This window comes from Pygoscelis adeliae, unplaced genomic scaffold (assembly GCF_000699105.1).
Source record: "Pygoscelis adeliae isolate BGI_AS28 unplaced genomic scaffold, ASM69910v1 Scaffold632, whole genome shotgun sequence".
Lineage (NCBI taxonomy): Eukaryota > Metazoa > Chordata > Aves > Sphenisciformes > Spheniscidae > Pygoscelis > Pygoscelis adeliae.
In genome coordinates, this window is record NW_008824227.1 from 139,960 (window position 1) to 152,780 (window position 12,821).

The 12,821-nt window shown below is 36.6% G+C and overlaps 1 protein-coding gene across 1 annotated transcript in view; it reads left to right on the forward strand.

Annotated features, from left to right (window-relative positions):
- EXOC6 (exocyst complex component 6) overlaps positions 1-12,821 on the forward strand; it is a 98,276-nt gene that overhangs the window by 43,239 nt on the left and 42,216 nt on the right. Inside the window, exons 15-18 of the mRNA XM_009334811.1 lie at positions 2,376-2,485; positions 3,531-3,642; positions 5,287-5,421; positions 11,735-11,914. Of these exons, the coding sequence (XP_009333086.1) occupies positions 2,376-2,485; positions 3,531-3,642; positions 5,287-5,421; positions 11,735-11,914 (537 nt within the window). The remainder of the gene's footprint in view (positions 1-2,375; positions 2,486-3,530; positions 3,643-5,286; positions 5,422-11,734; positions 11,915-12,821) is intronic.

Consider the following 12,821-nt stretch of genomic DNA (forward strand, 5'->3'; position numbering starts at 1 on the left):
TTTCAGTTTGGTTTATGACACAGGGAGGGATTTCTATTTCATAGTGAGCAGCACTTTTTGTAGATATTTTATGGGCAGAATCTCACTGATTTTGGGCTGGTGAGCTTGAGAGTAAAGCCTGGGAATCAGGTTGGATTCTGTTCCCAACTCTATCATTGACCAGCTGCGTGGTGCTGGTAAGTCACTTCACATCTCTCTGTCCCTGTTAGTTAACTGTAAAGCGGGGATAACATTTTTTTACATATCTCTGAAAAGAGCTTTGAAACCTGTATGTAAAGCAGAAGGATATGATTAGAAATAAGGCAGTCTGAGGTTTTTTCTTGTGTCCTGGCAATTTTTGAAGCAGTTTAGTTGACTTCAACCAGATTTAGCAAAGGGGCAGAAATCTCAAAAGATAATTGAGTTCCTGAAAGTTTTGTCAACTAGGCAAGTGGGATAGAGGAGAAAGAATCGTTAAGTATCCCTGTTGAAAGAAAGACTGAAGTGTTACTTTATATGTTATTAGATAGCAGGGAATCCACATGGAGGGGAAACTTTATAAACGCTCCAACATCACTTCTATTGGTTGCTGTTTATAATCTCATCCACTTCATCTCTCTGTTGTTGCCTCAGGCTATAAGGCATCAGGACGTCCTATTGGGTGAATAGAAATTTAATCTACATTTCAATGTTTTGGAGGGGGAGGGGGGGGGGAAGATGTGTAAGTTCAGGCTAGTTGCTGAAGGAGCCTGTGTACTTGACAGAGAGGAACAGACACCCCAGAGGGCTAATTCCATTTGATGCATCTCTGATGCCTTTTACAGATTAAGGGGAATTTTGTCTTTGAAAATGTCTGTATCTCTCCATTTAGTATAGAAAGAGATGAACGTGAGTGAGTGTCTCATTTTTAACTGTAGGTTAGGATGAATCACCCTGACATTTTACAGGTAAGTTTATCATAGGAGTTGCTTGCAGCACATTAGGCAGAATTATGACCAGAACCTACTAGATACTTAACATAGCAAGTCCAATCTGACTGGACAAAACAGTCTTGTCTGCACTCTTCTGTTTAAATTGAATGTGCCAGATTATCATGGTTTGATTATATCATCTAATTTTACTCCCTTTCTGTATTCAGAAGTGAAACAATTGGCTTGTATCTGTTTTTTTTTTTCTTGCTGCCTAGTCTAATAAGCAGACAGAAAGTGTTGTGTCCTCCTGTATTGGCCAGACACTGTAGAGGATAAAGAATTGCTTCTCTTAGATTGTTGAATATATGAAGGTTGAAACTCAAGCCCTGCTGACAGAATATTGTAATGATCCAAAATAGTTGTATGTAATAGCACTTGTTTTATCTGTAAAATTTAATTGCTTAAATCAGATGAACACATATTTGAAGTAAATTTTATTGTTAAAAAAAAGTTTGGTATCGCTGTTGAATGATATGAAAGCCTAGCACTTACACCACATAATTGTCATACCACCTGATCTTAAATAAAGAGGTACAATTAAGAGAATGTCAAGGTAATCTGTTTTGTCTTGGTTTTTTAATACACAAATGTTGAGCTGCTGTGGATTAATGGTTTTTTTTTTAAGAGAAATGGAATTCTCCAGGGATGATACCAGTTGTTAATTATTTTTCTCATGCATTAGTCATAGAATAAACAGAAAATTAATTGTTTTGCAGATTAAAAAAATTATGTATTCAGTGCAGAAATATCTATTTGGTATGTGTAGATTTAATTGAATGTGTTTCTTTTTGTCCTCCCAAATACAATATCAGCTTTAAAGTTGAAGTAAGAAGCATGATTTTATTCTTGCAGACTACTAGTCTTTCCCACACGTTAATCCAAATTGTTGAAATGAATTCAAACTGCTTTGGTTTCGTAAGCCATCGAGAGAAAGTAAATATATGATAGTAAATACACATCCCTAAACATAGTCAAGATGCTTTGAAAATCCCAGATGTATTGAACATCTCAAAACTTCTTTTTTTCTTTGCATTGCTTTCTTTGGCAAAAAAATGTTTGCATTTTTGAACCTCTCATCCCACTTACATCTATGTTGTTCGTTCCGATTAAAAGTGGCTTGAGACCTGTTTTTTAATGTGTGTTTGTAAATTACTTTCTACAGAGGGATCTTAAATTACATGAAGTCTCCAAACTTCATTGTAATTTAAATACGTAATAAAGTTCTATTTTGCTTATAAGCTATTTAAACAGATGTAGAAGTCAACCCAACACATACCACTGTTTGTATTTGATGAAAAACAGAAAAGCTTAAGATAGATTAAAATATTGATAGCGTTAAGTGGCTTTCTAATTGTTGCATTTAATACCAAGCTCTCCTTAGAATCAGTTTCAAGTGTAAGATAGTATTATCTTTTATTTTCACAGCAATCCTTTCCAAAGAAGCTTCCAATGTCTCAGTCAGTGCCTCAGATTTATATCCAGGTTAAGGAATTTATTTATGCAAGCCTTAAGTTTTCAGAGTCACTTCATCGCAGGTAAGCTTAAAGTATCAGGAATGTGACTATAAGGAAACCTGTAACTTCCAGGAGACCTAAAATTATATATTAATTTGAAAATATATTTTCTTGTGTGCTTGCTAGCTGTGCTTGTTTCATCATTTACATATAATTTACATATGTAATTCTTTATATTTAATCTATGATTCCCAATGCTATAGCATATATTTCATATGTGTCTATATATATTGTATACAATATATGTATGTCCATATGGGTGAAGGTAGCTTGGCATGGTAAGCAGTCTAAAACACTGCTGGGGTTTTTTTAAACAGTATTTACTGGTTTGAATAATCTAGATATTTTATTTATTTAGCAAAGCATGTAAGATTTGAAAAATATACTTTGGTACTGACCATTTCGGAAATAATTGTGTAGCATCCCTGATTACTTCAAACGGTCTTTCCCTTCTCAGTGCTTTGAGTTTCCTTAGTAATGATTTCACCTGCAACAAAACGTGCTGTCTGCATGCTCATTCCCCCTTCCATCCCACCTTTTTCTGATGGAAAACATCACAATTTTCTCATTTCCTTTCCTCTTGTGACCTTCAAAAGCTTAGTTTTAATTACATAAAATAACATTCATATAGATCTGAAATCTGGAAGGTAGTCATGGCTGGTCACCCACTTTGCACTGTTAAAGATGTAAATTACTTGCGTTCACACATTCTTAATTGATACTGTTTATAATTTACACGTACTAATGAGCACATGTTGACCTCCTCAGTAACTCATTAAAACCCACAAATTACTCTTTCCAAACTGCTGTGTCAATAAACATGTCCAAAATCTAAAAAAAAAAAAAGGGGTTTTGCTTCAGTGTTGAAATTCAGTTAATGGATAATTTGGTAAGTGAAAGAGGGGTTCTGTGTGTTAGAGCACAGACACTTGAAGCAACCAGAAATTAAATGCACATAGGAAATTCTTAACATGAAAAGTTAACTTTGCAGGGAAAAAATAAAAATATTAAGTATTACTGTCAAAGTATTGTCATGTACAGCATAGTTATAAACTTTTTTTTTCAGCTCAACAGAAATAGATGATATGCTCAGAAAATCTACAAATTTGCTGCTTACAAGAACTCTAAGTAGTTGTTTACAGAACCTAATTAAAAAACCTCATATAGGTTTAACCGAGGTAAGTTTTAAAACAGATACTCAAAACTGTGTTTTTAAGACAATTAGAGCTAAAACTATTCTTGTAAATGTAGATATACCGTGGTATTAAGATTTGTGTAAGAAAAACAAGTAGTGTTTGCTTTAAAATTGAAAATTTAAAGAGGTGAAAGATGAAGTATAAAAAAGCATCAATATCTGTTACATAAATAATAACAATACAGTGTTGGGTTTAGTAGGAAGTATATTTACACAGGGATGCCTTTTGAGAGAGAGATGACAATGAAAGAGTTCTGTCTCCTGTATGATAAACAGGGATTTGCAAGAAATAAGCCAAAGACACTTACTACTTTGGTTGCATACAGAGCATGGTTCGTGTGTTCTGCTCCTGTCTAGCAATTAGTGGCATGTTGTTGAGTTTCTTTTTCTTCCTATAAAAAAAGGGGAGGGAAGAAAATCTCTCTGACATGAACTGTGTAGTTTCAGGGTAAACCTACCAGATGAAGAAATCTAAAATCTCATGTTCACTCTAACACATGAAACTTTTTCTGTAGAAATTGCAATTAAAATATTTTAGTAGGTTTGTGCATGTTGTTTCTTCATGAGGACTCTCGGTTTAATTTGTTTATTGGACAGAATAAGACAGGGTGAGACAGTGAATCACTTTGCACGTACCTGCAGTGAATGTTCAATGTCAGGAGACAGCAGGTACCTACTGACACATGCTGAGGACTTAGACTGTTGCCATTAGAGCAGTGTTATGTCATATTGAATGTTGTTTTTAAACTGCAAGAACCTCTTGTATAGATGAAATCAAAAAGAAGATGATGAGGAGAGAACTCTATAAATCATATATTGCCATGTTAGTAAGACAAGCCATACAATTTTTCTGAGATGTAGTTTTCTGTGTTCTTGAAATTGGCACAGGAATATTTTCAAGGATATGAAAATAGATTCACTAGTATTTTTTGAGGTGTTTCATTATCAAGTCAATATGTTTTATGAGAAAAATGTTAAAAAGAGAAAACTTATTTTACCAAGCATTACATTAGTGTTCACTAAAACAGACAGTATGCAGTGAGAATTAAGATATTATATATATGGATATTGCAGTTACTATACATTATGTACGTTGTTTGATTTGTGAATTGAATGCGAACGCAGGTCCTGCTTATAAAAACATTTGTATCATGTACAAGCAGATTGTTACCATTGTTGCGGGGGAAAGGAGTTGACAACCTTATTTTTCAAATTCCCTAACTTCAGAATCCATCATTCTGCAGACAATATTGTGAAATTATTTTTTTTTTTATAGCAGTACTTTTTAAAGAAATATTTTTATGGTACAAATTAGTGATTTGCTTTTGGCAATATATTTTCCTTTATTTTCCCTTCTTTAATTCTAAAATATCAGTTGCATTTATTTCACTGAGTAGGTGTCTGCAGTCTTCATTTTTAAAATGGCATAATTTGTATACAAACTGTAGTATTACTCCTTAGTGGTATTTGAAAGCAAACTTGAAAACTAACAGGTAATAGGTGGTAACCTGAAATACTGTAATTAATTATTAGTAGTGTTGTTGCTGAAAGAAGTAGCCATTTACAAAATCAAATGACAATGGGTGGTACAAAAAGGATTTTTACAAGAATTTTTTGTCTCTTGTAGCTTGTTCAAATCATCATAAACACAACACACCTGGAACAAGCCTGTAAATACCTTGAGGATTTTATATCTAACATTACAAATATTTCACAAGTGACTGTTCACACTGCAAGACTTTATGGACTTTCTACATTTAAGGTGTGGTATATGTCATCCGTTATATGACTATGTCTGAAAAGTTACATTAAAATCACTATAAATGAAGCATTTTAAAACAAAAGGGGGTGAGGGCAAAGCTGCATGCTTTCTCATTTTTGACTAAAACAATTCTGAACTGTTAAGAATTCAGTTATAACACTGAGCGGATAAACACTGGTTTTTGTGTTAGTGGTGTGATCTCAAATATGTCAGTACGTGAGAAGCATCAATACTCTCTTTCAGATGCATCTTTTATTAATTTACGAAATGACAAGCTAAGCTTAACTGCACCAGAAGCTTTCAATAGATTAAGAACCAGTTTGTGTAACATCTTCCCTTTCTGAATGGAATCGAGTAAAACAGCTAGTTTAATCTAAAATGTTTGGGTTTTTTTTTTTTTTTGTTTTATTCTACAATAGAAACATTTTGTGGTGTATTTTCAAATTGTGTAATTTAGTAATATAAAAGCAGTATTAAGAATGTGCTACAAAGCATAAATTATTCAATTATCTTTTCAGAATTCATATTTTATTTACATGTCCTTTATACACACAATAATAGTTGTTAAAATGATCACTGGGAACCTGACTGTTTCTAATGTATGGCGACTGTTTCTAATGTATGGGAACTGCTTATCTGCACAAGATGTATTATCTCAGACATTTTTCAGAAATGGCAGACGTACTTAAGCTTATATCTCAAAAAATTAAAGCAAATCATAGGTGATGCGCACTCAGCATAGACAATTGTTTAATTTCAACAGTTAGCATGGTAAGATTTGTAAGCCGAGTATAAAACAATCCTAAAATAAAAAATGTTGTAGTTTTATTTCTATATATGGCTCCTCATCTCGTTAGTAGGTGAAGTTCTCCTAGTTGTTCTTGAATTTGTCTATACAAAAATTCTGAAGGATTTTGAAAAGAGGAAACTAAAGCAAAAATGCCAAGTGACTTGTATAGTCGCATCTGATGTCCTTGGCAGAGCAAAAACCATACCCTCATCTGTGAAGTCCCTCTCCACAGTATTACTCAAAAGGCCTTAATCCTGTTTCAGTTGTAAGGCAGACATGTGTTGTTAATGAGAAACCTGCACATAAAAATGAAATTGCTGAAGACAACTTATACACATAATGTCAGGTAACTCAAGGTGACTGAGATTTATCCCTGAGATAAATTAGTCAAAATTCTGATCCTTGCTCAGGCTGCTTTATGTCATAATGACCCTAGTAAGCTCTAAAACAAGATCCCAACATCTGGACTAGCTATGTTGAGTTGCAAAGCTGAATGGCCCTACACCAGAAACCCTGCTGTGCTGTGGCACTTGGGGACAGGTGTAGAGATGCTTAGAGATCCTTCATGCTCTGGTGGTGGTTAAGCACCAGATGGTTGTGTACATTGAAGAACCAAGTTTTGGTATTTATGTACATAAAATATGGCAGAAATTATTTCACTGACCCAGTCTGGCTGAGTAGCTTTTCTGGTTTAGAATAGAAGCAAATGTGTGTGCTTGGGGGGTGGTTGGGGTTTTCTTTCTGTGGTGGGTTGACCCTGGCTGGGTGCCAGGTGCCCACCAAAGCTGCTCTATCACTTCCCCTCCTCAGCTGGACAGGGGAGAGAAAATATAACGAAAGGCTCGTGGGTCGAGATAAGGACAGGGAGAGATCACTCACCAATTACCGTCACAGGCAAAACAGACTCGACTTGGGGAAAATTAATTTAATTTAATACCAATCAAATCAGAGAAGGGTAATGAGAAATAAAACCAAATCTTAAAAACACCTTCCCCCCACCCCTCCCTTCTTCCCAGGCTTAACTTTACTCTCGGTTTTCTCTGCCTCTTTCCCCTGAGCGGTGCAGGGGCACAGGGAATGGGGGTTGCGGTCAGTTCATCACACGTTGTTTCTGCTGCTTCTTCCTCCTCAGAGGGAGGACTCCTCACACTCTTCCCCTGCTCCAGCGTGGGGTCCCTCCCATGGGAGACAGTTCTCCATGAACTTCTCCAATGTGAGTCTTCCCCATGGGCTGCAGTTCTTCATGAACTGCTCCAGCGTGGGCCATTTCCATGGGGTGCAGTCCTTCAGGAACAGACCGTTCCAGCATGGGTCCCCCACAGGGTCACAAGTCCTGCCAGCAAACCTGCTCCACTGTGGGCTTCTCTCTCCATGGGTCCACAGGTCCTGCCAGGGGCTTGCTCCAACACAGGCTTCCCATGGGGTCACAGCCTCCCTCAGGCAAATCCACCTGCTCCGGCTTGGGGTCCTCCACAGGCGGATATCTGCTCCACTGTGGACCTCCATGGGCTGCAGTATCTGCTCCACTGTGGTCCTCCATGGGCTGCAGGGGGACAACCTGCCTCACCATGGTCTTCACCACGGGCTGCAGGGGAATCTCTGCTCCGGCGGCTGGAGCACCTCCTCCCCGTCCTTCTTCACTGACCTTGGTGTCTGCAGAGTTGTTTCTCTCACCTATTCTCACTCCTCTCTCCAGCTGCAATTGCGCAGGGTTTTTTTCCCCCGTCTTAAATATGTTATCCCAGAGGCGCTACCACCGTCGCTGATGGGCTCGGCCTTGGCCAGCGGTGGGTCCGTCTTGGAGCCGGCTGCCATTGGCTCTATCGGACACAGAGGAAGCTTCTAGCAGCTTCTTACAGAAGCTACCCCTGTAGCCCCCCTGCTGCCAAAACCTTGCCATGCAAACCCAATACACTTTCTGAAGAAAACATTCTCACAGAAGAATAATCTTGTATCGGTTACCTTGTGCCGTTAATTCAGCCAGTGCATTGCCTTCTTAGTCACTTGGGGCTTCTATACAGAAATTTTTGAAAGAGAAACAAAACAAAACAAGAAGTCATCAAGGATTCCAAAGCAGCTGCAACTTGAACTTTAGGTATTTGGGGTTTTTTCAGTGTACGCTGGAACAAAGGAGGGTGATTTCTTGTATTTATGGGATAAAGAGGACTAATCCTATTGAGAGTAGTTCTGTTTTCTGTACTTCATTTTTTCTCTTGTTGCAATATGTAGCCTATCCTATTATAATATCCCCTCTGGCATAGATGTTAAAAGGTGGGTGAGGTGGAATGAGACATCATCATTGCAAGACACTTCATATTTCCAGTTGATTGCCAACAATTTTCCCATTAACTCTCATTTGTTTTGCTAAGGATTTAATGAATAAGGCAAGACAGAAAGGTTCTGGCCTAGCAACTGTAATTAGGTTGCCATTGCCCTACCAGTACTTTTACTAGTTTTGCCCTGTCCTTAAGATGTAGGCTGCCTAGTTTGCTTGTTGTGTACCGATAGTACATGTGTGTCTTTGAATTTGCATATCTATAGATACTTTCGTGTAAGGTCAATCCATAATCTTTTTAACATTCAAACAAAACACTTAATGCAGCCATAGTGTTTGATTTCATTAAGAGGTAAGATGTTCTTTATCCTTGAATTTCATTTAATAAATGCAGTTGAAAGTTTGCATTATGTTTTATGCTGATTGCTTATGCTGTAAGTTATGTTTAACTATCCTATAAACTATCTTAAGTTCTGTTGGAGGGAATCACAGAATATTATATCTGTGTTTAGTGAGCTTGGTATCTATGCACTTTGGAAAAATAGAGAATGAACGCTGACAAACACAGAAGAATTTTTTTTATGGCTTTTCTCCTGTCTCTTGCCCTGGAGAACTTGTTAGCACAACGTTCTCCACTTAGAGTAGAAAATTCTTTTCTCATTAATCCCTCTTTTTTTTTCCTCTCTATTTTAATGAAAAACTGCTTGCAGTTCCCCAACTGGGCCCTCACAGAGTTTGGTATGTTCTACTGTTATTAAATTCATCTCCTGGTGGCAAATCATGTCACCTCCATTCTTTCTGAGTGGTTAAAAATCTCCTTTTATTAGCAGCATTGATCACATTTACATTCCATAAGATGATCTTATAAGTACATCTACACTGTATTTTTTTAATAGAAGCCTTCATACCTATTTCATGGCTACTGTTTTAGAGGGCTGTTTTTCTCATTTTATTTTTGTATATAAGATCTCATTTTAAGATGTCCTTCAGACTCTCCAAGCATTGTTTCACATGGGTGGAAATTAAAATAAAAAAACAAACACCAAAACTTGTTTCATTTTATCACGTTAAAAAATTTTGTCACTTTCAATATTTGTAGCCATGTTTTCCAGCTTTGGATGACCATTGTTTTCCTTTGTTTAAATCAGCAGTCACACTAAGCATAAATAGATGTATTTGCAGACCTAGTTGACAGAAGTTTTTGAGCCCAGGGTCTCAGCATTAAGCTGTGTAATGGCTGTCAGAGAGCCAGATACACAGCATCAAATCCCGTGCAGGGCTTCAGGATGTCCTTTAACAAAACCATGTCATTTGCCCTTTTCACTTTATAATGGGGGGAAAATCTGGTGAGCTTTCAAAAGGTTTTGATGCAATTCTGTCACTACGTTAAAAGAAGAGGTGGAGTTAATTCATCTGCCTGTAGGAGTCATCCCAAATCTGAATACTGCTAACTCACTCTTTCTTGACTTGTGCATGGGATTCACAGTGCTGCTTCTCAGAAGTAACTTCAGGGTTTGAAATCCAATTGCTCAGCTGTTCACAGTTTTCTCAGGGAACAGAGCAACACTCCTTGCTTAAAGTACTGGCAGCACACTGCTCCAATTGTAAACCAATAACCAAAGCAAAATAATAGGTAGCGAAAAACAGACTTCCCAAAAAAACCCTGAAAGACTAGTCTTGTCATTGCCAGTAAATCGTCTTAACTGGTAAAGATGATACAACCACTCCCTAAATGACTTAGTTTTTAAACAAAAAAACCCCAAACCCAAACAAACAAAAAATCCAAGCAATTGCACTAAACTAAGCCGATATATTTGCAAGTCCTGTCATTATAGATTGTTGAAACTGAGGTCTCATTATTAATTAGAAAGTTTAAATATAGACTTGACTTTAATTGAAGCTTTTATAGTCCTAGCCATCTACAAAATTGTGGATGTCAGCATATTCTTTTATTTGACATGTTAATAGGTCGTCAGATTCTTGTGTGTTGGATTGGGAGAGCTGTTCAGTGGAGGCTTTTACAAGTTGGCTCGGCAGTAAAAATGCTGGTTTTAGGGAATAGTACTTTGATATTTATACACGGCAGGGCCACATGCTTTCTCGCTTCCTCCTGAAGTGCCTCACAGCCTGGGGCCTGACTGAAGACTGGATTTGACACACTCAATGTGATGTCACCTTTAAGCTCAGATCATTTTGATTCTCTTTCTTTTTTTCTTTTTGCCTTTCTTATTTACGCCTTTCTTATTTGCACCTTTCTGAAGGGCCATGTTTTTGGACTGCTTTCTCCCGGAGGAAACTAGCGATGGGAATTTCATCCATTTTTATGTTGCTCCAGTATAGCCAGCCTATTTTTACCCTCTAAAAAACTTTCAGCAACTGACCAGTTCACTTTAAATCAAATGTCTTTCTTGAATTATTTCTAAAGATCAGTGAAGAAAGTTTCATGTTGACCCCAAATTAGAACATAGAATTTATTGAGTATCTTTAAAACTCCAGGCTGGCAAAAGCACGCCTTTCCAGCAAGATACACCTTATCAAGTATCTGTACATAGATCCCATTGCATCTATGAGGATGTCCCTTAAACAAATAAAGCAGATAGTTAGCGTCATAAACTCACTTCACAGTAAATGCTAGACTTTACCTCTTTACTGTTCCAAAAAGTAGAATCCGGGTGGTGGCAGAACAAAAAGTAGGGGTGGGAGGAAGTAGGGGAGTGCTCTGAATCACGGTGTGTGATGATCAGGATATTTAAAGGAGGATGAAAAATGATGAGTATTCTTCAGATGTGCAACTTTAAGACATTAATTACATAAAAATCATACGATTGCTGGACCTCTAGCCATAACAGATAAAATAATTAGGTTCTTTTATTATTTTCTTTGTAAAAGAGGGTAAATAAACTTTGTGTCAGGGTTGATAAATTGTAAGGCTGAATTAAAGGTGATTGTTGTGAAGAGAGTAAAGCAATCGCTTTGTTTCCGAATTCAAATTGATTTCATTTGTTTCTGAAAACTTAGATTATTCTGTAGGCATATTCTGTTATAAACACTCTTATAGTATGCATTATGGGAGTATTTTAAAAACCACAGCCTCAGACTTGTAAGACAGAAATTAAAATACTGATTTAAATAATATATTTTTTGAATCTAAGAAAAACACAAGACTTCAGTTTCATTGACGAATATAATTTTATCTACATTCTAATAATATTTTAGAATTCTGACATTTGCACACAATTTTTTTTCAGGATGCAAGGCATGCTGCAGAAGGAGAAATATACACAAAACTTAACCAAAAAATAGATGAATTTATTCAGATTGCTGATTATGATTGGACAATGTCTGAATCAGATGGAAGAGCCAGTGGATACTTAATGGACCTTATTAACTTTTTAAGAAGCACGTTTCAAGTTTTTACTCATTTACCTGTAAGTGTTCAAAATTAAGTTTAATTTCAAGCTATTGGAGCATTAGTTTATTTTAAAATACTAAGATATTGAAGATAGATGTGACTTTTGAATTGTGCGCATGCTGGCAGATGTATTTTTTAGATGTTTCAGTACAGATGTATTTTCAGATACGTTTCAGTATGTTGATGATGCTTACCCATGGTAATATTTAGAAAATACTTTCAAATACTTTAGTAATATTGTTAACAACAGCAAATTTACAAATAGTGTAAGAACTCGTGCAGTTTTCTAGAGCATCAGATGGCCTTTTTAATTAACGATATTGGTTCTGTGTACACATGCATTGATTCAAACACTGCAGAATTGGTGCAAATCCTGCATTTGTGCATAAGATTATGGAGGCCTTGGATTCTCCAAGGCTGTTCTTAGCTGAATAGTTTTGATCATAAAAAGGAATTTGATTCTAGTTAACGGAGCTTCATTGAAATGAATCCTTGTTCATATTCAAATACATCCTGTGTTAATTTGTCCTGGGTAAAAGGGTACTGTTAACCTGTTTTATGTACTAATTGTTACATTCTGTTGTCTGATTTCTCCTTGCTTTAAGACAAAAAAGGCTATTTCTAGTTTGATTTATCATCATAACAGTTTATAGCTTTATAGGTCTGGAGTAACTTCAGTACGTCTTTCAAGCTATATCTGCTTTTCATCATCTTGTCCTTGGTTGCAACTGTCACACTGATGTCTGAGTGCTTTACCCACATGCAGTGCCTATAAAGAATAAGTCCTCAATGCATAGACTGTGTTGAGGCTCCAGACTGGAAGTGAAAGATAATTTCTTTATGTGCACAGCAAGGTGTTGAAGTTGCTGGCATAGTGGGCTTATCTGGTCTTCCAGATCACATGTGAAGAGGCTGTGATTCTT